Source organism: Gopherus evgoodei, chromosome 2, assembly GCF_007399415.2.
Source record: "Gopherus evgoodei ecotype Sinaloan lineage chromosome 2, rGopEvg1_v1.p, whole genome shotgun sequence".
In the NCBI taxonomy this organism is placed as follows: domain Eukaryota; kingdom Metazoa; phylum Chordata; order Testudines; family Testudinidae; genus Gopherus; species Gopherus evgoodei.
The window spans coordinates 296,694,965-296,719,682 of record NC_044323.1 but is presented as its reverse complement, the minus strand read 5'-3'; the positions used below and the strand labels follow the sequence as shown (position 1 = coordinate 296,719,682).

At 49.4% G+C, this 24,718-nt stretch overlaps 1 protein-coding gene across 3 annotated transcripts in view; it reads left to right on the top strand.

The window, feature by feature from the left end:
• The window catches only part of HSF1 (heat shock transcription factor 1), a 108,251-nt gene that overhangs the window by 69,976 nt on the left and 13,557 nt on the right, over positions 1 to 24,718 (top strand). For all 3 annotated transcript variants that reach the window (XM_030554051.1, XM_030554050.1, XM_030554052.1), the window contains exons 5-9: positions 8,614 to 8,689; positions 9,152 to 9,213; positions 10,445 to 10,541; positions 14,583 to 14,719; positions 16,651 to 16,881. In XM_030554051.1, coding sequence (XP_030409911.1) covers positions 8,614 to 8,689; positions 9,152 to 9,213; positions 10,445 to 10,541; positions 14,583 to 14,719; positions 16,651 to 16,881 — 603 coding nt within the window. The remainder of the gene's footprint in view (positions 1 to 8,613; positions 8,690 to 9,151; positions 9,214 to 10,444; positions 10,542 to 14,582; positions 14,720 to 16,650; positions 16,882 to 24,718) is intronic.

Here is a 24,718-nt window from a genome sequence, read left to right as displayed (position 1 = left end):
GCCTCCCCTGATGCTGTACTAGCCACACTGCTATTTTTACCATACTAGCTCAAGCCCTGCCAACACAGGTCTGTGCCTGGGCTGGGAGGCCTGCTCCCAGCCGCAGTGTAGACGTATCCTTGGCGGGGCTGGAGAGCTGGGCTTCTGTTTAAAGATGCCCAGTTTTTCTGACTAGACTTGCACGTCTGTCTCTATGCCAAGGCCATCTGTAAGGTGGGAGTAAGCCTGAGCACAAACATATGGGAAGAGAATCTGTTTCTGGGGGGAGTTAGTCCTCAGACCTACTGCGTAAAAAAATGTGTATGTCTCAGGATTTTGTACTGGTGCTCATCACCATCATATCTGATCCCCGTATGTGGCACCAGTTTACACACACTGCACTTTCCTTCCATCTGAGAAGGGCTGGTGTGTTTGTGGATATTATATGTTCTTTGTGAAGAAGACCCAGATAATTCTAGCCAGCTTCTCTGAATGTGAACATGTTTCACCTTACTTGTTCGTTGGCTGCAGTAACTCCTGCCTTTAGACATAGACGGGACATGGTAAAAGAGTCCGACATGGTAAAAGAGCTAGAGCAGGGGTAGGCAACCTATGGCACATATGCCAAAGACAGCACACGTGCCGATTTTCAGTGGCACTCACACTCCTGACCACCAGTCCGGGGGGCTCTATGTTTTAATTTAATTTTAAGTGAAGCTTCTTAAACATTTTAGAAACCTTCTTTACTTTACATACAACAATAATTTAGTTGTATATTATAGACTTATAGAAAGAGCCCTTCTAAAAACGTTAACATGTATGACTGGCACGCGGAACCTTACATTAGAGTGAATAAATGAAGACTCGGCACAGCACTGCTGAAAGGTTGCCAACCCCTGAGCTAGAGAGTTGCTTATTCTTCTTCTTCGAGTAGTGTCCCTCAGTGTGCTCCGCTGTAGGGGTGTGTGTGCCCACATGCTGCTGATCAGAGGATTTCAGTAGCAGTCCATGGCTCCCCACCTGCCATGCGGCTGGGCATTCCTTCCTCAGTTCCTTCTCAACTTCCCTGGCTAGAGAGACTGTTCACGGATCATTCACTCCCTGCAGTTTTGCAAATTTTAGCTTCATTTGAAGACTTCTTCTTTTCTGTACTTTGTTCTGGTTGGCCGTGCCAAAAAAGCAAAAAAGATTTGCCTCTCGCCAACCCCAGTGTGGGGGGACCTCTCTGGACAAGGGTGTGCCTGGTTCTGCAGGCTTCAAAAAGTGCCTGAGCTGCAAAGAATCCATCCTAGCGACGGATGGATATTCGCAGTTCATTCACTGCCTGGGGGAAAAGCACAATCCACAAACCTGTGATTGGTCCCAGCAGTTAAAACCCAGGTCCAGGAAGTCCTGCTCCTGGAGTCAGCCCTTCAACCCCCTGAGTCCAGCGAGAGCTGTCCCCGCAACCTTCTACATTGAAGGCAGGTGAGCCCAGGGAGATGAATAACTCATTCAAGACCGCTAAGAAAAGGGCCATGAGTTCCCATAGAGAGCCCCAATTGAGCTGGAAACGATCGCCTGTTCTGTGGGTATCATTGGTACTGACAGCGCCAAAGCTTGTAGAGTTAGTACCCAAGGCACGAGCTGACAGAGCAAGTCGCTCTGCCCAAAGACCTGATGGGCACAGGCAAAGAGGTACCAGTACTGCAGGGGCATGAAAAGCATGGAAGATCTGTCCCAGGGAAGGCTACATCAAGGCGGTCATTGGCACCAGCACCAATGGACCGCATGACTAGGTCTGCATCTCCGATTCCATGGGTACCAGCCTCTCAGCACCGACAGCCACCGGCACCGATGGAAATCAGCCAGTGCAGACGAAGGTGTGCAACAGATCTCTCAGTGTCTGATGCATTTCCCTATTGACACCAGGTGTACCACCCGCCCATCCCTTAACCTTCCATGGTTTGGGCAGCCATGGTACTAGCCACCAGCCTCCTACCCTCAATGGCATACTGGGACCCATGGCAGGCACTTGGTGTGGCATACCAGCAGGCAAGGAGGTAGCCTCCGTCAGCTGCAGGGTCAAAGGTGTCGGAACCTCCTGAGCTATTGGGGAAATGGAAACTGAGGCAGAGAAGGAAGACACTTCTCATGCCCATCTTTCATCGTCCTCGCCTGATGAGGCGGTGATGCCCCCTCCGCCATCCATGGTGGATGATTTTAAGTCATTCAAGGACTTAGCTTGGAGGGTGTCAGAAGCCCTGCAAATACAGCTGCGCCAAGTGGCTGAGCCTCACCACAAACTGGTGGACATTCTACACTCTTCCACCTCTGCCAGAGTGGCCCCCCCAATCAGTGAGGCACTCCTGGATCCTGCCAGAGTTATGTGGCAGACCCCTGCATCCATCCCGCTGAAATGCAAGCAGGGGTGTAAAAAGTAAAATGTGCTGGAAAAGGGCACAGAATTTTTACTTTCCCACTTACCTACAAATTCCAACCTTGTGTATGCGGTTAATTCTAGGAGCCACCAATACCAGTTTAAATGCACCGTGTATGTCTGAGACAGGAAACATTTAGACCTGTTCGGCAGAAAAGCATATTCATCACCCTCTCTTCAGTTCTGGGTAGCAAATTACTAGGCCTTGTTAGCCAAATATAAATACCAGACCTATGTGAAACTAGGTTATTTTATTGATCAGCTCCCGGACTCCCACAAAGACCAATTTATGGCCATAATTAAGAGGCCAGCTGGTGGCAAAAAGTCTCTCCAATCCTTATTAGATGCGGCAGACATAGTGGCATGTTCAATTTCTATGGCCATGATTGAGAAGGGCTTCATGGCTGCATTTGTCTGGCTTCCCTAAAGAGATCCAAATCACAGTGGTGGACCTTCCCTTCGAGGGAACGGAGCTGTTCACCAAAAAGAAAGACCCATCCCTTCACGCGTTGAAGGATTCTCAGATGACTCTTGGACCCTTAGGGGTATACATGCTGGCCTACAAGAGAAAATACAGCCCTCAGCCACAGTTTAAGCCCCGGTCATCGCAGTACACCTCTCGGTACTCATCACAGAGATCTTATGAGCTACAGAGAAAGAAATCTAAGTTTCCCCAAGCGAAAGCAATCGGGACCGCAACCAACTTCGTCTCAGCCCTCAACCTCGAAGTGGCAGTTTTGATGGGTTGGTCGAGGTGCCACTCTCCTTGCTACCTTACACTGGGAAACCCCACTCCTCCCTTCGGAGACTGCCTGACCCCATTCCTCAGCACTGGGGAGGGATAACCTCCGACAAGTGGGTGTTGATATGCCATCCACTTCTCCTCCCATCCCCCTCCCAAACACCCTTCCCCATCCCTTGTCAGGGACGCTTCTCACAAGAGTCTACTACGTCAAGAGGTAACCATCTCAGTATTCAGAGTAGCAGCCTTGTTAGTATCTGTCTGTACTCCTGTCCTTTCCATCTCAGCATAGGAGCTATGGAGCCTGTGCTGGTACGTCTCAGAGGCAAAGGCTTCTGCTCTCATTACTTTTTGATACCAAAGGAAAAGGGAGGTTGGAGACCCATATTGGACCTCGGAGCGCTCAATGGTTATGTCAAAGTGCAAACGTTCAAGATGGTCACCTATCAGCGATAATCCCTGCATTAGAAGAAAGAGATCGGTTCTCGACCCTCCACCTTCAGGACATATTTCCACATTTTTATCATAGCAAGTCACAGGCATTACCTCAGATTCACGCTGGGCCAGGACAGCTACCAGTACAGGGCACTCCTTTCAGCCTCTCGTCGGCCCCAGGGTGTGCTCCAAGCTCCTCTCAGTAGTAGCAGCCCACGTAGGGCATAATGATTTATCCTTACCTAAACAATCGCCTTCTCACAGCTCGGTCCTGCACAGAGGCTCAACGGGTCACTCAGAAATGGAACTGTTTCTGAATCTGGGTCTACAGATCAGTGAACAAAAATCGACCTTAATACCAGTGCAGAGACTAGAATTCATAGGCGCTGACCTCGACTCTGCTCAGGCAAAGGCTCTCCTCCTACATCACAAATTTCTCAGTCTGTCCTTGTTGATAGAGACAGTGCAGTCCAGCCCTCAAACTTGGGCCAAGCATTGACTCCAGCTTCTGGGACACATGGCTGTGGACACATCTGTTATTCCTCTTGCCAGATTATGCATGAGATGCCTTCAAGCGTGGTTACATTTGGTTTACAGGCCAAACAGAGACAAGTGGGGCTCTCTGGTAGACTGAAGGTTCATTTAGCAGCAGTCGCAACCTTCCACCAGCAGGTAGATGGTTACTCAGTCTTTTCCCACACAACTATGAAGAGGTTTCTTAAAGGCATAGCAAACCTCTTTCCACAACCCATGCCCCCACTCTCCAATGGGACCTCAATCTAGTGTTAAAAGGACTGACTAGACCGCCATTTGAACCCATGGCCAATTGTTCACTAACTCACCTTTCCATGAAGACGACGTTACACATCGCCATCACTTCAGCCAGAAGGATAGGACAGATAGCAGCCTTGATGGCACATTCCCTTTTACTGTGTTCTTCATTAACACGGTCACACTCAGAGCACATCCAAGGTTCACCCCTAAAGTAACTTCTGCATTTCACATGAATCAACCTAGTCAGCTTCCCACAGTTTATCCCAGCCCTCGTGAGGACAACAGGAAAGCCATCCCTCATTCGCTCAACATGAGAAGAGCCTTGACCTTCTGTTTGGATAGAACAAAGGCCTTTAGAAAATCTCTGAGACTCTTCCTCTCCATTGCAGAGATCGATAGGTGCAGCAATCTCAGCACAGCGGCTCTCCAGCTGGGTCTCTGGCTGTATTAAACTCTGCGGCCAACTCCATGCGGTAACACCCTCATCTTCAATATGAACGCATTCCACGAGGCCAGTCTCCTCACCGATCACCTTCTCCAAGGGTATCCCTATAACTGAGCTCTGCAGAGCAGCTGCCTGGACATCTGTGCATACCTTTGCAGAACACTATGCCATTCTGGGGGATTCGGCTACAGACATCCAATTCGGTGCCACGGTACTGTCCTCTATATCAGACTTGACTCTGAAGTCCCAGCCTCCAGAAGTGGGTGCTGCTCAGGAGTCACCTACAGTGGAGCACCCATAGGGACAAGAAAAAGAAGAAGTTACTCCCCTTGTGCCTAACGATGGTTCTTCGAGATGTGTATCCCTATGGGTGCTCCGTAACCCCTCCCCTCTTCTTCGGAGTTCCACTGTTTGACTGCAGTAGAGAAGGAACTGAGGTGGGAATGCCTGCACACGCTGGCTAGCCTCATGGCAGGCGGGGAGCCGTGTGGGCAGGACAGACTGCTATTGAAATTCTCCGGTCAGCAGCTGGGGGGGAAGGGGCCCACGCACCTACAGTAGAGCACCCATAGTTCTTCACATTTCGAAGAACTATCGTTACCGCGCAAGGTAACTTCCTCCCTTTGTAAAGGTCCAGATGACACCGCTATGTCTAATTCTGTTGTGGAGCTGAGTCACAACTCCCTTGTACAGATAGCCCTGTGGCACGCAAGCCCTGTCCTTGAATTCAAAATGCTGCCCCTCAGCTCCTTGCCCAGTGGTCTTCAATACAAAGAATGTGACCCAAGACTAGAGTGCTCCCAGGGGAGCAGTGTTTTAAAAGAGCCAGGTGCAGAGAGGGGCCGAGTTTATGTAATTCTATAAAATATTGTAGAAATAAAACACTTCTAAGATCTTTTAATAACCCCTGAAATGAAATGTTTGAGACTGGCCCTTATAAACTCCTCACTAGCATTTAATTGCCTCATAAAACCCTGCTGAAGAAAGGATTAAAGCACTTTCTCCTGCTTGCAAATCATTTTAACTGTTTGTGAGCCTTTCTGTAGCTGTTTCTCGCTCTCTTCCCCCATCTTTCATTATTTGTCACTAGTTTTGGCCTGTAGGACCTTAGCCAACATTGCATTGCTTAGATGTGTCTCAGGCATGGTGGGCAGGAATCAGTCCTGGAAGGAAGCCCTTGGTTCCAGCTGTCTGAACGTTTGAAGGTCAGCACTCAAAGTGGGGTTGCAGATTCTTCCCTTGAGTAGGAAAGATGCCAATGCTCAGAGCTGAGCAAACCCCAGAAGCTACTTCCTGCGTGGGGCTGGGACTAGCTGCCACAGTCAGATTATTCCCTGTGTTTTCACCCCCTCAAATGTGGGCTCTTTACAGACCCTTTCCAGAAGGTGTTCACAGATGCTCTGTGGGTAAGTTAACACTGCGATAAAAAAACCAGCACCACGTCTGAGAGCCCAGCTGAGTCGGGCTTGGGCTCGTGGGCTAAAAACTGCAGTGTAGGTGTTCGGGCTCTGAGACCTGCAGCAGGCACAGCTGTGCCGTGGGTCTTTGATTGCAGTGTAGATGTATTGGGGCCTGGACTAGAGGGCTTCTGCACTAAATGGCCGACAGTTCCAGCACACAACTGATCCTGTACCTGAAAGACCTGCAACTTCTCCCCTGGCAAGGGAAGTTTAATGTGACAGGCAGCAGCCATTCCTGAGTCAGTCACCCTGATCGCCCCACCCCGAACACACACCGTCTCCTCACGTATGCCGAGAACGAGCTCCTTAGACTTCTGAACTGCATTTTAGGTCACGCTGTGTTTGCTGGAAATGTCACGTTCTCCTGACTTTAGTGCTAAGAGAAGCTGCTCTGTGCTGTGTAATAAGTTCAAGTCCTTTGTCCTGGCTTCGAAGCCTGTGCAGATTTCAGTAACTGTCTGATAAAACGGGGCTGTTCCCATCACCTGTGTACTGTAAAATGTCTGATCCTTCGGTACATCTTACGAAGCTCCTTGCCTGTGAGCTAGTTTGTGACTCTGAGTGCACAAGCTGTGTGATAGAAGTAGGATGTTCCTCTTATCAGTGTTATATTTGCCATCTTTCAATTTCACTGAGAGTCTCTTTGTTCTTACTACGTTTTGTCCCTCAAAGGGCAAGGTCTGGCCTTATCGTCGTTGCGAGTCCACCTAGCAGCTATCTCCACCTTTCACCCGGGTGCGGACGGTCGCTCCGTTTTTTCTCACCCGACGGTGTCGAGATTCCTTAAAGGGCTGGAACGTTTATTCCCTAACGTCCGTCCCCCTGCTCCAACCTGGGATCTTAACCTGGTGTTGTCCCGGCTCATGGGGCCCCCCTTTGAGCCGTTAGCTACTTGCTCCCTGCTCTACCTCTCTTGGAAAACTGCCTTTCTAGTGGCTATCACCTCAGCTAGACGGGTGTCGGAGCTCCGAGCTCTGGTGGTAGACCCCCCATATACGGTCTTCCACAAGGATAAGGTGCAGCTGAGGCCACACCCTGCTTTTCTGCCCAAGGTGGTCTCAGCCTTTCATATCAACCAAGAGATTTTCCTTCCGGTTTTTTTCCCAAAACCTCACTCCTCAGGCAGGGAGCAGCAGCTCCACTCGCTGGATGTCCGTAGGGCTCTCGCGTTCTACATAGAGAGGACTAAGCCCTTCCGAAAATCCCCCCAACTTTTCGTGGCGGTAGCAGATCGTATGAAAGGTCTTCCTATCTCCTCCCAGAGGATATCCTCTTGGGTTACGTCCTGTATCAGGACTTGTTATGACTTGGCCCATGTCCCTACGGGCCGTGTGTCTGCGCATTCTACCAGGGCGCAGGCGTCGTCGCTGGCTTTCCTAGCCCGTGTGCCCATCCAGGAGATCTGTCGGGCAGCGACCTGGTCATCGGTCCACACCTTTGCTTCCCACTACGCCCTGGTCCAGCAGTCGAGGGAGGATGCGGCCTTCGGAACTGCAGTGCTCCGGGCCGCGACTTCTCACTCCGACCCCACCGCCTAGGTATGGCTTGGGAGTCACCTAACTGGAATGGATGTGAGCAATCACTCGAAGAAGAAAAGACGGTTACTCACCTTTGTAACTGTTGTTCTTCGAGATGTGTTGCTCACATCCATGTATTACAGTAAAGTACAAATAGGAGCCCGTGATTTACCTTCCCTATCCCACTTGCTTTTCTACGGAGCTGTTCGTGTCCCCTTATTCCTGCCCTCCCCAGAGTCTCCCAGTCTTTCCATGGTCTCTTTGGCTGTGTCTGCACTACACAGCTATGCCGCTCGTGCACCGTAGCCGCTGTTTGTCAGCTCTCCTGTCGACAAAATACATGCATTGTCTCTCCTGTGCACAACACACTGTTCACGCTGGCACTTGTCGTGGCAAAACTTTTCTCTTTCGGGGGGGGAGGGTTATCACCTCTGAAAGACAAACTTTTGTCGTTCAGTTGCCAGTGTAGACAAAGCCTTTGTGAGTAAGTCTCAGTTTGTGAACCCTTCTGTTTCCGCTGCTTCTCTTTGGAGAGGAGCACGTGCTACAGGGATGGGAACAGAACTCAACAAAAAAGAGCAGAGACTTCAAAATCAGTATATCTGTATTTGCCCATATGTGTGTGTCTAGCATCGCTGTAGTGTCGCTGCAAGTAAAAAATGGCAGAGTAAAATTAGTGAATAAAGAAAAGTGTCTCCCGAGTCCCCAAGAGCTTGTAAATGAGCTGGTATCTGGAGATGTCTGCAGTCCTGCTGCAGCTTTCCCAGCATTTACCTCAGGATCACCTTGTTGTGCCCCAAAGGCAGCACTTTGCAGTCTGATGGCTTTCTCCTTCCTTGCAGTGAGAATGAGGCATTGTGGAGGGAAGTGGCCAGCCTGAGGCAGAAGCATGCCCAGCAGCAGAAAGTCGTCAATAAGGTAAATCTCACCTGCTCCCCCACTGCCCGGGAGCGCAGAAGGACCCGAGCTGCGCTCCGCAGTAGGATTGCCTGGTGTTGTAGTGGGCTATCTCCGGGCCAGAGAAGGGAGTTGGAACAGCAGAGGTGTTTGGTTGTACTAGTTCTGTTTCAGACAAGTAGATTCTGAGGCACTAGCAGTGTCTCATACCACCATGAATATCAGCAGCCCATGACCAGAAGATAAGTCCTTGCCTGGCATGTTATAATGTGGAATTGAATTGACTGCTAGTGTATTTTTCCCTGCAACCCCAATTGTCATTCTAAAGACCATCACAAGTGCTCAGCAGTCTGCCCCATTTCCACCCTCTCCTCTTCTGACGCTGCTTTGAACCCCTTGGCAAGGGATCTCAGCTACTGATCCTTGTTTTTTACAGGCTACTGTCCGCATCATGATAACGGGAGTTCTTTTTTCTCCTCACAGCTTATCCAGTTCTTGATTTCATTGGTGCAGTCAAACCGTATCCTTGGGGTGAAGAGAAAAATGTAAGTCTATGTTCAGACATCGAGATACAGATTTCTGTGGGAAAGGCAGGAGCGTGCTTCGGAGCAGTGACTGGGAAGGGATTCCTCTGTGATCCCACCCCTCTGTCACTTCTGTAGCATGTTTTCCAGTGTGATAGAACTGGACAAGAGTCACTGGCATCGAGTCAGCATCCAGCCACACTTCACAGCTAGAGGGCAGCTTACATGTCACTCACCCCAGGGAGCTAACCAAGCCTCTGCTGCTAATCCAGCAGGGTTTGCAGAGTCCCCCCCGAACCCGTTTCACTCATAAACTGTTGTAACCGATGAGGCTGCAAAGTCAAAAGCTGACAGTGGCTGTAGTCTTACAAGCCTCAAATGATGATTCTTCGTACAGCAGTAGTGCCCAAGGTGTGCCAAGTGCTTTCTAACCACGCAAGGAGAGACAGTTCCAGCCCCAAGGAGCTCACACTCTGAAAAGACACGAAGTGCAGGCAGAAGTGGTCAGGGTGGTGGGTAGCACCAGATGAGCTATCCTAGGAGCAGTAGGACAGTGGAACGGAGCTGCAGCAGAGCAGAGTGCAAACCCTGCTGATGTTTGACTCCACTCAGATGTGTTCAGAAGCTGCAGGGGTGGGCTAGGAGGGCTTTTCCCAGCAGGCCTGGCTGGAGAAGGGAGATAGTGAGGGCCCCTGGGACATAGTGTTCGTTTGCAAAGCATTTCACTCCTTATGTTCTGAATTATACATGTGGCTTTTCCCAGCTAGATTTGGAGCTGCAGAGAGGCCTAGTTCCCCTTACAGCACCACTGCCCCAAAGTGGAGCTGAAGGTGCTCCTCAGTGCTAGTCTGTAATCACTTGGAGGTGTTGCTGTTTGTGACCCTCTAAAAAGGGCAAAGTCTTACCACAGGCACACAAATCGGGACCCCTCAGCATATAAGGTGCTAGCTACACTGTGGACTCAGAGAGCAGAGTTCAGAAGACTGACAGTAATGGCACACCACTTGCTTTGCTGTTTGTGGAGAGCCACAGTGTGATGCATTGGATTTGTTGCATGTCCGTAGCGTCCCTGCTCTGCAGTACTGGACTCAGACCCCAAACCCCACCGCCAGCCACAGCGTTTCCACGCCCAGGGCAGCCAGGTGTATGCTGGGTCCTGGGTCACCTGGCTAATGTCTGACCCTATGTTCTCAGGGAGATGCAGCACCTGGAGCTTTGTAACTCTCTTGTGGGTGTTGGGTTTCTCTTGCAGCCCCCTGATGTTGAACGACAGCAGTTCAGCACATTCCATGCCTAAATACAGTCGACAGTACTCCCTGGAGCACGTCCACGGTTCATCCCCATACGCAGTAAGTGCTCTGTGTGCTCCTGGGCCTGAGGGGAAGCGGCAGAGCTGTGTGGGGAAGAAGAGGAGTCATCTGAGGCTCCTGCAGCTGGCCTCTTCTTGACACTGCACTTTGCTCAGGAGATGTGTGTGTTATTTGGCAGGCTATCGAAGTGACAGGTGCGCTTTGTAGCCTACCCAGGAGGGATTTTTACTGTAGCTAACTCCGAGGCAGAACGTGGCGGGAGTGAACGTGCGCCATGCAAACAGACATACTCTCCGAGTTCATCAGCACCTAGCGCGCTGCTGGCCTGGGTTCACCTTTGGGTTTTGTCACAAACAAAGAGCACTTGATCTCAAACAATTCCCTGCTGAATGTTTGCTCCCATTGCCAACCCATCATGCACTCGCATAACGGGTTTGTCCTCTGGACACCAGCCGTCAGGATTGAGGTGCATTGTAGAGCCTTGGTGAGACCAGGCCTGGAACAGCAGGGTTCCGTGGTCAGAACTGAGAGATGTTCCTGGGGGGGCCACAGGGGTAGCCTGGACTGGAGTGTAAGGGTGGAGGAAGTCTCTGGTGCTCAGTCAGTAAACCCTTTTGATCCCAGAACATGCAGTAACCGTCCCGGTGTGAGGGGAATGTCACCCAGCCAAAGCCCCCAACAGGTGGCTTTGGACATGGGACACTTGTTTCAGGCCTTGGCTTCCGTTGCTGAGTTTGGATGCCAGGTGTTTTGGCCACTACCTGGCTCCAGGGTGCATCACAGGCAGGTCCCCCAGAGGGGCCCATGGGAAGCTTTGTTATTGCTTAGTTCAGGAGTAGACAACCTATGTCACGGGTGCCGAAGGCAGCACGCGAGCTGATTTTCAGTGGCACTCACACTGCCCAGGTCCTGGCCACCAGTCCGGGGGGCTCTGCATTTTAATTGAATTTTAAATGAAGCTTCTTAAACATTTTAGAAACCTTATTTACTTTACATACAACAATAGTTTAGTTATATATTATAGACTTATAGAAAGAGACCTTCTAAAAACATTAAAAAGTATGACTGGCGCATGAAACCTTAAATGAGAGTGAATAAATAGAGACTGGGCACAGCACTTCTGAAAGATTGCCGACCCCTAGCTTAGTTTCTGGATGGGACTTTAATTTGCTGTTGGATTCCTGAAAGCCCCTAATTCTTGTCTCCTTTCCAATCCATCCCTTTGATGTCCTGCCTCCCATCTACCAAGCGCTGGCCAAGGTGTACTGGACAGGATTCTCTTCAGTGGACCTGCCTGCCCACGTTACTGCAGAGTAAGCAGGGTGCGGCTCTTCAGCATACAGCTTGCCAGGCAGTAACATCCCAAATCCACCAATCCGTCCTTAATTCTCTTTTGAATGGACAGTGCCACCACCTTCATCATTCCCCTCTTCCGAGGCCTAGAGCTATGTACATTGCCACTGCTGCAGCAGCCCCCCTAAGCCAGAGAAAGAGAGACAGGATCCTGTGTATTTGAATTCCCCTTTTCACCTATTCACATTCACACATGATTGAAATCTAATTGGTATGGCAGTGCCCTGAATGGCTGAGCATAATTAACTGCCCTTTGTCCTGGAGTGCAGGGTCTCATTAAACATGTGGTGGGGTTGGGCTCACTGTGGGAATTAGAGATTTCCTCCCTCTGTTAACAGCTGAAGAACCCTAATCAAGTTCATTTGCTGATAGAATTAATTGGCTTCAGTGTTGATTGCCTTTGGGTGGAGCTGTGATAAACTCAATCCCCTTGTGCCTTTTATCAGAGAGGTAGCCGTGTTAGTCTGGATCTGTAAAAGCAGAAAGAAAGCTTTCACCCACGAAAGCTCATGCTCCAAAACGTCTGTTAGTCTATAAGGTGCCGCAGGATTCTTTGCTGCTTGTGCCTTTGATTGCCTCTGGGATAGTGTAATTAGTTAAATTGGTGCATCCCCTGGTGCATCCACTCTTGATTCCAGAGGTGCCCTGTTTCAGTTTGTTTTAAATCAGAGTGCCCACACCATGGGGTTTGCACTAATTGCGCTCAGGGCCTGTGTCTGCGCCCCCTCCCCCCCCCAATCTAGCATTAGGGAGCCAAATGGCAGTATTCCTTGGGCAAAACTGCCAGGCAGCATTTTCATCCAGTCCGCTTCTTGGTGCTGTGCTATGAACATTGTACTGCTGGAAGTGAGATTTACAGCCATGGTTAGAGACTAGCATCCATTTCCAACAGCTCCGCTACCCCATAGCCCTGCCCCCTCCCACCCTCCACAAGATTGATTCCTGTTATTAAAGCAGCATAAAAGGTGTCCAAGAAGCTGAATAATAGTGGCTGTCCGGCAGCATTGTGGGGACAGCAGACTGAACACCAGGCTCATGTCACTGAACAATCCGAGTGTCCAGAGGGGAAAAGTTACTGCATTAACTTTGCGTGTGTGCACCAGACACGCAGACTCACACCACTCTCCATGGAGTATGTTACCTGATCTAGTTTTTCACCACAGAACCAAAACCCTAGCCCTATTAAAAATTCTACCCTGTGCTTAGACCCCCCAGTGTTCCTGTTCCAAACCCCTCCTAGCCCTGTTATCGCCTTTGAAATGTGTCCTTATTCCTGCATTCAGCAAACACTTAAGCAAAGCCAGCAGGAGTCTGTTACAAGTGTTACAGGATTGTCCCAATTATGAGAAATGCAGCTGGCCATCTTCTCTCAAGCTCAAGTGTTTATGACTTTCTACTCAAAGCAGAAGTGATGGGTGGACAGCTTCTCTGAGCCACCTGTACTGTGCACTCAGGTTCCGCGTGCTAGTGCCCTCACTCACATTGTTCTCATCCACACTGTGGCTTGCTCATTGACCATTGCCAGGTCAGGAGGCATACGCACACAAACCTCTCACATGGTCCAAGGACTGCCTGGGGCAGTGCCTGGGGCAGAGGGGCTGCTCCACATGGTTCTGCCTAACACTTTTACGGTTCCCACCAACACAGAGGCATCTGAGCACCTGGTAATGAGGGAGCGAGAATAAAGAGCTGTTGTTTAATATTTATATTATGCGGGTGTCGAGAAGCCTGACCAGGACTGGGACCCCACTGGCCTAGACACTGTATGAACACAGGTGGAGGTGACACTGGTTCTAAACAGGTTACAGTCTAAGAAGACAGGCGGGAGAGGGAGACGTCAGAATAGACATAGGTTTATATACATAAATACCCTCATGATAACTAATGACTCACGGTCCTTCCCAACTGCCCCCAGCCTAGCCATCATGCAGTGGCTGATTTCTTTGGGGTCTCAAGAAGGGATGTGAAGGAGGAGAGTTAATGGGCTCATGGGTCATCTCCTGGCGGGTATGGTAATCAGGACACAAGCCGAGGTCCCTCTCTGCCTGTCAGTTTTTTCGGGGTGTGCCTGTGTGCACCAGGCAGCCAGAATTTGGTCCATAATTTGATGTGGAGTTTATTTAGCAGCTGGAAAGATGCCTTAAGTGAAAAGCCCCTCCATCCTTACTCCCTGACTGAGACTCGTGCACTTGCGTGGGGATCCAGGTTCACTCAGTCCCCTCACTAGTAAATCCCTCCTGCCATGGGATTGCCTTTCAGGGTTGCTGTCTCACAGTTTGATGGCAAGACTCATAATCGTTGGCATTTCTTAAAGCCCCAACTCCCTGAGGCAGGTGAATATGTGAGACTCTCAGCTGGCATCAAAACATGACAGGAAGCTTTTAGCTCTCTTGGTTGCAGAGAAAAATTGGAAAATGTGTGAACCCTAAAGGCCCAAAGTCCAGAAAGAACCCAACATATTGTGTGCTTTAAAGATCTCATGATTTTTAAGTCAGTTTAATTATTTTTAGGGCAGCACTCTGATTTTTGAATGCTGGAGGCTGCCAGCACGGGCTTTTATTGAGGTAGGACCCCTGTCTTCATCCTCACAATGGGCTGGGAGCTCTCGGTATTCCTACACACGGCAGCAATTCCTGCGCCTCTCTCTCTCAGGCTGCGTGCCTGGCAGTGGGACTGTGCATATGTGCCTGTCACATGACTTCACTAATGCTCTGATTGTTATTTCAGGCTTCTTCCCCGGCATACAGCGGCTCCAATCTGTACTCCCCGGATTCTTCAGCCAACTCTGGTCCCATTATCTCCGATGTGACGGAACTAGCCCAGTCCAGCCCCTCAGCGTCCCCCAGTGGCAGTCTCGATGAAAGGTATCTGTGTGGAGAGCATGAGTTTGGATTATGGAACACCAGCTCAGGTGTGGGGCTCTGCAGCAAGAAACCAGTGTCACCCGTGGAGCTGCTGTGTTAGGGAATCGGACCAGGTCCTTCAGGCCTTTCTTACTCAGGACACTGCTTGCCCCACAGGTTCTTGTTTTAGTTTGTCTTTTGTTTGATTAATGGAAGATGCCAAATTCACTCCTGTTTCCTTGGTCTAATCAGAGTCCTGGTCTACACTGAACATTTATCCTGGCAAAGCTGTGTCGGACTGGGGTGGGAAAAACCACAACATCTAGCACTACAGCTGGGTTGGCAAACCCCCCAGTGCCGACGCAGCTATGGCGACACAAGAGTGCATCTTGGAGCGTAGCTACCATTGTTCTGGGAGGTGGTGTTCCTCCGCTGGCAGAGAGCTGCGGATCTCAGTCTGCGGGGCAGCTCTGCGACGGGGCTAGACCAGGAGAAGATCTGTAGTGTAGATGCAGCCTGAACACTGCTGTTCTGGCACAGTTATCGGGCTGTCCTCTCAGGCCATGAGGAAGCACTGACCTGCTTGCTCAGTGACTAGCATGAGTGAAGTACCAGCACTCCTGACTGTGGGGACAGGGTAAACACACGCCTTGGCAGTCCATGCTCCCAGTGTAGGAGGGCAGGGGTTAAAAAGCAGTTGCCTTTCTTTCCAAGTTACTCCTCCTCCTTGGAGAGATGGTGACTGGGTCCATCACCATATAGCAGGGCAGGGAGGCTGAGCACCTGAAGCCAATGTATCTGACCTTGGACAGCAAGAAGTTTCCAGCCAGTCCCAGCCCAGAAAAGTCAGACTGTCTCCTGCCACAAGGCACACAGGAGTCGTCATGGGTACTCAGCCAAATCCCACCCTGAGCCCTGCGTGTGTGATTTCCACTGAGCACTGCATGCACGTGTGAGAGGCAGTTCTTAGCCCTGTATGCCTCCATCACTGTTCCCTTGTAGCTCGGCCTTTAAGCTGCTATTCTCTGCCGTCCCTGCCCAGCAAGGTGTCAGAGGCCTGAGCTTCCCCAGCAAGAAATGTCCTCCGTGCTTTAGCACCTGTTCATCTCCTAGAACAGTATATTCTTGGCGTTGGTGCCCCCCCCTGCAGTGCTCTATCACACGCAAATGTTATTTATTGTCTTGCATACACCTCTGCCAGGAGCGCTCACCCTTAAATATAGACCATATGTTTGCTTAATTGGCCTTTTATTTGTTCTTGTCTCGCTGCTGTTCCTTCGGGGGGGTGGGGGGGGCTATTTGAACCTCTCATGTCCTAATTCACTCAGTTTGGGTGTGGAAGGGGATTTCCAGCTGCGGAATTAGGGCTGGCCAGAGAAGCCATCATCCCTCGCATAAAAACCCAGAATCCAAGAAGCAGCGCCAGTGCTCTTAGGGAGAGAGTGGATCTCAGGCCTTGTCTACACATACCACTCCTATCCATATCAGTACGGTAGTGCTTAGACTGGGATAGCTTATTCCACAGGGTAGGAGAATAAGCTGTTTTGGCATATGGCACCTTTATACTGGGGTAACTCCATATATACTAGGGTTGTACCAATGAAACTATTTATTTATGAAAATAATTACACCCCTAAGCAAAATAATTATACTGCAAGTAAATCTGTGTGGGCCTGGTCTTAGATTGATTCACTTACCAAAGTCACAGTTGTGGGGGTTGGAAAAAGAGCACCTGGCAGCCTGTGGCACTGAGGCCAGGGGTTTGCTCTAGGGCACAACCAAGGAAAACACTTTGCCTTAGTTCACCACGCGAGTTCTAGCTAATCCTGTTTCAGGGACCAGCTCTCTGAGGGAGCCAGCGTCTGGCACTGGGACTTGTCTGCGTACCATGCAGAGCAGGGACTGGCAGACCATTGCTGCCTTGGTGACCATTCTCTTTCTGTTTCTCCAAGGAGCAGCCCTGTGGTCCGTATCAAAGAAGAGCCCCCCAGTCCCACCCCCAGCCCCCAGATAGAGGAGGCCAGCCCTGGGAACCCTCCTGCTGTTGAAACCCCCCTGTCTCCCTCCACTTTCATTGACTCCATCCTCCAGGAGAATGAACCCAGCACCACGGCCGCTGCCAGTGACAGCACCACGCAGCCTCAGCCCCCAGAAAAGTGCCTCAGCGTTGCCTGCCTCGACAAGTAAGTACCGTGCCAAGACTCCGGCGTGTGCCTGGGCCCAGTTGGCCATGTCACAGCTCCACTAGTGGAGTGTTGAAATTGCTAGTAACTGGCTTCCTGGAATCCAGTATTGCAATGTCTCTGAGTGCCCTGCAGATTCCATTGCTGTCCTGGGTGCAAATAGCCAGTGTGCAGTTTATTTTGCTTTCCTATTGCTGCTCTGCTAGGGGCAGTGAGTTCAGGCCGTCACCTGGCCCCACACAGTGATTTAGGGGACATGACCCCGTGCAGGCAGGGATACAAGTACCAGGAACACCGGAGAAAAGGGGGTAGAGTTATTTAGCTAAATAAAATCATTGCGTTCAGATTGCCCATTCCAGCAGAGTACAAGTCAGCCAGACGTCACCGGTGCAGAACCAGGTAGATTGCAGCTCCCACTTTCTCCTGGGAGCCTGTGAGGCTTGCAGTGTGAGCATCCTTCCACTCAGATCAAGATGGAGAAGTGCATGCCTGGAACTGAAGTCTCTATGGCCTTTACCTCCGTATAAAGAGGAAAGTTGCTGTGAGCAGCATTTCACCAGTGGCCTGCGCTTTGGCTACTCCTGCTGTGGTGCTGCTTCTGCGCTATCTTCTGCCTTTGCTTGTCACAGCTCTGCTTAATGTGACTCGAGGAAGAAACCTTGTTTAGCCACTCAGGATTGCTCCTCTTGCTCCATGCATGACCAGTTATAGTCCCTCAGTCAGCCTTATTACCACTCCTGGATTCAGGTTGCTACTTCCTGGATGGCAGATTGATCGTTGCTAGGCAATAGTTCGCTGAGCTCTGGGGTCCCTTGCCTGCATCTCCAAGCCGAGTTCAGAAACTTGACACCAGGTTTAGAGACAATCAACTAGAATGTGTTTGACAAGTATCCACTGGTTAAAAAGCAGAACAAAATTCTTACCCAGTCCCTCCAGGCCAGATCCCAACTGTCTCCTACTCTCTCTGTAGTCTGTGCTGTAGGGAGAACAGAGTATCAGCGACCCAGTCCTCTGCCTATGCCTTAGAGTGAGAGACTCCAGGAACTCAATCTATTTATCTTAACAAAGAGAAGGATATGGGGTAATTTGATCACAGTCTGTAAGTATCTACACAGGGAACAAATATTCAATAATGGGCTCTTCCATCTAGCAGAGAAAGGTCTAACATGCTCCAATGGCTGGAAATGGAAGCTCGACAGATTCAGACTAGAAATTAGGTGTAAAATTTTAAGTGAAAGTGATTAACCATTGGAGCCATTTCCCACGGGTCGTGGTGGATTCTCCATCACATGAGAAATTTTAAATCAAGGCTGGATATTTTTCTAAAAGATCTACTCTAGGAATTATTTTGGGGCCGATCTCTGACCTGTGTTACACTGGATGATCACAACGGTCCCTTCTGGCCTTGGAATCTATTCATCTCTCTGTGAACACCAGAGCATAGTCCCTTTCTAAGGGTACATCTACACTACAGGATTATTCCGATTTTACATAAACCGGTTTTGTAAAACAGATTGTATAAAGTCGAGTGCACGCGGCCACACAAAGCACAATAATTCGGTGGTGTGCGTCCCTGTACCGAGGCTAGCATCGATTTCTGGAGCGTTGCACTGTGGGTAGCTATCCCGTAGCTATCCCATAGTTCCCGCAGTCGCCCCCGCCCATTGGAATTCTGAATTAAGATCCCAAAGCACGATGGTGCAAAAACAGCGTCGCAGGTGATTCTGGGTTAATGCCATCACTCATTCCTTCCTCCGTGAAAGCAACGGCAGACAATCATTTCGCACCCTTTTTCCCTGGATTGCCCTGGCAGACGCCATAGCATGGCAACCATGGAGCCCGTTTTGCCTTTTGTCACTGTCACCGTATGTGTACAGAGGCGGTACTGCAGTGTTACACAGCAGCATTCATTTGCCTTTGCAAGGTAGCAGAGATGGTTACCAGTCGTTCTGTACCATCTGCCGTGCCAGTGTAAATTGGCGATGAGATGACGGTTACCAGTCGTTCTGTACCGTCTGCTGCTGTCATGGGTGCTCCTGGCTGACCTTTGCTGAGGTCGGCCGGGGGCACAAAGACAAAAATGGGAATGACTCCCAAGTCAATCCCTCCTTTATGGTTTTTCTAAAAAATAGAGTCAGTCCTGTCTAGAATATGGGGCAAGTGTACTAGAGAACCAGTGTATCAGAGAACCAGAGAGCACAGCCGCTCTGTGTCAGATCCCACAGAAGTGTTGAGCTGCATGCCATTCTAGGGGGTGTCCCTGCAACAACCCCATCCGTTGCTTCCCTCCTCTCCCAACCTTTCTGGGCTGCCGTAGCAGTGTCCCCCATTTGTGTGATGAAGTAATAAAGAATGCAGGAATAAGAAACACTGACTTTTTAGTGAGATAAAATGAGAGGGAGGCAGCCTCCAGCTGCTAAGACAGTCCAGGCAGGACATTAAACGGTGGAGGGGAGAGGAGCGCAGCATGCCGCTGCTATGATAGTCCAGGCAGTACAGAATCTTTTCTTTAGACATGAAGGGGTGGGGGGGGGCTGATGGAGTTCAGCTCCCAGTTGCTATGATGAGGACAGTTACCAGCTGTTCTGTACCATCTGCCGGGAATAACCGGCAGTCATTCCTATTTTTACCCAGGCGCCCCCGGCCGACCTCACCTGAGGCCAGCCAGGAGCACTCACGGGCTGATGACGAGGATGGCTACCAGTCCTACTGCACTGTACCGTCTGCCACTGGGGAAGGGAGGGGAGAGGATGCTGCTGTTCAGTGCCCCAGCACTGTTTCTACCAGCTGCATGCAGTAGACATATGGTGACATTGAAAAAAGTCAAGAAACGATTTTTTTCCCTTTTCTTTCACAGGGAGGAGAGGGGGAGTAAATTGATGAGCTATACCCTGAACTACCCCGGACAATGTGTTTGACCCTACAGGCATTGGGAGCTCAGCCAAGAATGCAAATGCTTTTTGGAGACTGTGGGGACTGTGGGATAGCTGGAGTCCTCAGTCCCCACTCCCTTCCTCTGAGCGTCCATTTGATTCTTTGGCTCTCCGTTACGCTTGTCACGCAGCACTGTGCTTGCTATGGACTCTGTCTGTCATAGCCTGGAGATTTTTTTCAAATGCTTTGGCATTTCGTCTTCTGTAACGGAGCTCTGATAGAACAGATTTGTCTCCCTATATAGTGATCAGATCCAGTATCTTCCATACGGCCCATGCTGGAGCTCTTTTTGGATTTGGGACTGCACCGCCACCCGTGCTGATCAGTGCTCCATGCTGGGCAAACAGGAAATGCAATTCAAAAGTTTGTGGGGCTTTTCCTGTCTACTTGGCCAGTGCATCCGAGTTCAGATTGGTTTCCAGAGCGGTCACAGTGGTGCACTGTGGGATACCGCCTGGAGGCCAATACCGTCGATTTGCGGCCACACTAACCCTAATCCGATATGGTAATACCAATTTCAGCGCTACTCCTCTCTTCGGGGAGGAGTACAGAAACCAGTTTAAAGAGCCCTTTATATCGATATAAAGGGCCTCGTTATGTGGAAGGGTGCAGCATTAAATCGGTTTAATGCTGCTACAATCGGTATAAACGCGTTGTGTAGACCAGGCCTAAATTGCAAAAAAACAATTTTGAAAAAGTAAATTTGGTTTCAGAGCAGCAGGGGATGGTAGAGAGCTCTCAGGCCAGGTCTGTCATGGTGACTCACTCAGCTTATTGTCCTGAGATGAGACATTTTTAGTCACCTGATGAGCTTGCTGCTTTCAAGTCTTCAGTGTATTTTAGATCCACATGAGGGAAGCCCAAAAAAGAAACCATAAAGAATCTGATTGTTCTTATAAAGACGTATATGGAGTCAGAGATAGCACTGAAGCTGTAATCGTTGTGAACCTGCAACATCCCTACTTGTCCCTCTGTGAACATGCCCAGGTCTCGTTTTCCCCCAAGCTTTGTTCTCCCAGCACGTACTGATGGGCCAGCTGAGCAGCAAAAGAGTAATGTGATCCAGAGCAGGAGATCAGAAGTTCTGAGTCTTTATTTTACTGAGTTCAATCCAAATTCAGTGCACCCTCTACACTGGAAATCATGAAGAATTCTGTCCTGCTGTCTGCTTGAAGCACAAGGCCATTCAGGTTGTTCGTATACATTTCACTTCTTGTCAGGATTCATTCAAGAGACACATGAGTTTCTGTAATCATTCTCTGACACTGCTAAATGTTTCCCCGTGAATCTGGTTCCTGCTGTATCTTCTGAATCTGGCAATCTTGATGTCATTCTAACTGGTGTCAACTTAGGCAGGTGTCAGGCAGTTCAAGGCCAAATCAATCAAACACTCTGTGTTCATTAGTAATAATTACTCCGCACCAAGAAAATGTTAGCTTAGAGTAAAGGCTGCTGAAGTAATTTCAAATACTCCATATGCAAAATACAGAACGATAACAAATACCATCAAAAATGTAGCTATGAAAGAGACTGGAAATGACCCATTCCGGGGATTTAAATAAATATTTTCTTACTCGGACAGTTCAAATCTTGATTAACAACTGTGTTAACAAGTTCCAATAACAACTTTAATTTTGACTTGCAAACGTACTTACAAACGCTCCAATGTATGCATCACCCCTGTGAGTCTCTCTTGGTCTATGGATGTAGGTATAGCCTTAGCAGTGGATGTGTGGTAAGAGGAAGAGTTAGTAATTTTGCTTAGATCCACATCTGGAAGTCTGAACTGTGAGATTAAGTCATTTATAAGTGGGAGGGATCCAAAACAGGCTCAAAACCAGCTTTATGGGTTTTTAAAAGTTTAGTTTCTAAGTGATTCGTGCCCCTAAACTGCAGAACTGATTCGCTTCAAGCTTTCACAGAACATGTTCCCGTCCCCAAAAGTGAGCAGGGATCCCATTTCTTTTCATGTTCACTTGTAGCAGATTAAAATCCTGATTCCACTGAACCATTGAACTCAGCCTTACATCATGGAGTGCCTGCAGCTGCCTTGGTAATGTGTAATGTTTTCTGCGGGATCTTCCACCTTTGGACAGGACAGGAGCAGCCATATTTTTCCCAGTTGAGGACCACGTTGGCCACTTGCCAGGAGTCTAAGGACTGCACTTAACTTGTGTGAACTGGAGGATGTGGGGGCTGTTAGCTGCATTGTAGAACTCTGAGGCCCATGTTCAGACCATCTGTGTCGCAAGGAGTCAGAAAATGCAGGCTCTCCCCCGCTTCTCGGCCTGGGGGCAGACCTGTCGCTGGGGTGCACTAGGTTAGAAGCTTTGCACTCCATTTATGCAAAGAATAAAATGGGCAATTCCAGTTGTCTTTAAGCACTGACAGGCAGCTCAGCAAAAGCTGTAAGCACGACCATTGAAAAGAGCTGGACGTGCAGTAAAAGTGGCAGCTGACGAGTGCTTCTGGCTCCTTGAGACTAGGCTGCAGGCTCTGAAGGGGCAGGCAAAGAACACAGAGCATCTCTGACTCTGCCTTAGTGGCAAGTGAGACACACACCCATCCTAGGAGCATATGCTGCCTCTTCCTCTAGGTCTCTCCCTTTCTGACTTGTTACTAACCTGCAGGTAACGCTTTGCTCACCTTGTCTGTTTGCATCTGGGAAGCTCCATTGGAGAGCATGACAAAGTGAAGGAATCTGGCCAGTGAGATTTCCCAGCCAGTGAGGAATCCCAGAGCACCCCGTCACTCAGAACTCATACTCATTTTTACGATAATACTAAGCAACAAAGAGTCCTGTGGCCCTTATAGACTAACAGACATACTGGAGTATTCACCCACGACAGCTCATGCTCCAATCCGTCTGTTAGTCTATAAGGTGCCAGAGGATTCTTTGCTGCTTTTACAGATCCAGACTGACATGGCTCCCCCTCTGATACAAGATACTAGTACTATCTCTTACCATTATTACTAAGATAATAATCCTGTCTTTTACAATAGCGTGGCAGTTCCCCAGGCCAGTGCCCCATTGTGCTGCACACAGATCAATAGAGACGGTCTGTCCCAAAGAGCCGACAAGCTATCTATAAACAATAAAAGGGAAGGCCCATTTATTTTGCCGTGCCCACACGTCTCTGGGTTTGGATGGCATTTGCCTTTGCTCTAGTGCCTCCCAGCACCCTGTATGCGTTTGAGTTTCTCTGCGTAAGTGGACACCTCATCTGCTGTTACTTCCACACTAGATAACCTCAGACGGGTGACTTTTCTTCTGATACCAAGATCTGAGCCTCATTTTCCCTCGTACCAGAATTACACACAAGGCCCTCTTCCCCCCCCCCCCCCCCAGGCTGCGTGAGAAGAGTGTCAGTAGGATTCCAGCAAAGGCCAGGATGCCCAGTGGGAAGGTGTTGAAGCCAATACTGAGTCAAGCTGAGATTCTGAATAAAAGTGGGTGAGCTGCTAAGTGAAGTGTTGGGAATAGGCTGCATTAAAGGGGCCACACAGTGCTTAGCATGTCCCCAGGGGGAGGTCAGACCCACGTCAGAGTCTGCTCACTATGCTGTGCTAAGTGACTCTGTCTCTCCTGGAGTCCCGACCTGTGGGCAGAGTTCACCATTTGGTGCTCACCCCCCAGCTTGTGAGACCAGAAGAGCTGCATGCACTAGTGAAACACCTGCACTGCCCCAAGCCGTAGGCAGTACTCAGTGTCCTTTCCATGAGGCCTCGCATAAGCGCCCAAGCGTGTGCATGTTGTGCTGAGATGCAGCTGTCAAGGCAGAGGGTTAGTGATGATAGGGGGCCTTAATGTGCAGCAGGGGCGCTCAGACTCCTGCACTGAATAAGGCAGTGGCAGCTTGCCAGTAATCCTACGGAAACAGCTAATTTCCTTTGCATGGAGCAAGTTTCATTTGCCTTCATCTTTAATAGAGAGGTGCAGCCCACAAGGCTGTAGGTTCCAGTCATCTTGATCCAGGCAACCCGCAAGAGATCATACTTGTAGAAATCTGCAGGTCACATTTTGGCCACCCCAGAGTACAAGAATGTCACATTTCCATGTTTCAGCTGCCGGTAGCTACACTGCGATGCATGTTATAAAGGGAAAGCTGAGAGTGAAGTTCAGTACGTGCCCAAGCTTTACCCAGCTGAGGGCCACAAAAGCAACTTCTCACGAGCCAAACCCTTTTGAATGGAGAAGGATGCTGCCATGTGTAACATTAATGTAGAGCTTAATGCATCCTAGAATACTCAAAGAGTTAATAGAGGAGGTATCTGAGCCTCTAGCTATTATCTTTGGAAAGTCATGGGAGACGGGGGAGATTCCAGAAGACTGGAAGGGGGCAAATATAGTGCCCATCTATAAAAAGGGAAATAAAAACAACCCAGGAAACTACAGACCAGTTAGTTTAACTTCTGTGCCAGGGAAGATAATGGAGCAGGTAATCAAAGAAATCATCTGCAAACACTTGGAAGGTGGTAAGGTGATAGGGAATAGCCAGCATGGATTTGTAAAGAACAAATCGTGTCGAACTAATCTGATAGCGTTCTTTGATAGGATAACGAGCCTTGTGGATAAGGGAGAAGCGGTGGATGTGATATACCTAGACTTTAGTAAGGCATTTGACACGGTCTCGCATGATATTCTTATAGATAAACTAGGAAAGTACAATTTAGATGGGGCTACTATAAGGTGGGTGCATAATTGGCTGGATAACCGTACTCAGAGAGTAGTTATTAATGGCTCCCAATCCTGCTGGAAAGGTATAACAAGTGGAGTTCCGCAGGGGTCTGTTTTGGGACCGGTTCTGTTCAATATCTTCATCAACGATTTAGATGTTGGCATAGAAAGTATGCTTATTAAGTTTGTGGACGATACCAAACTGGGAGGGATTGCAACTGCTTT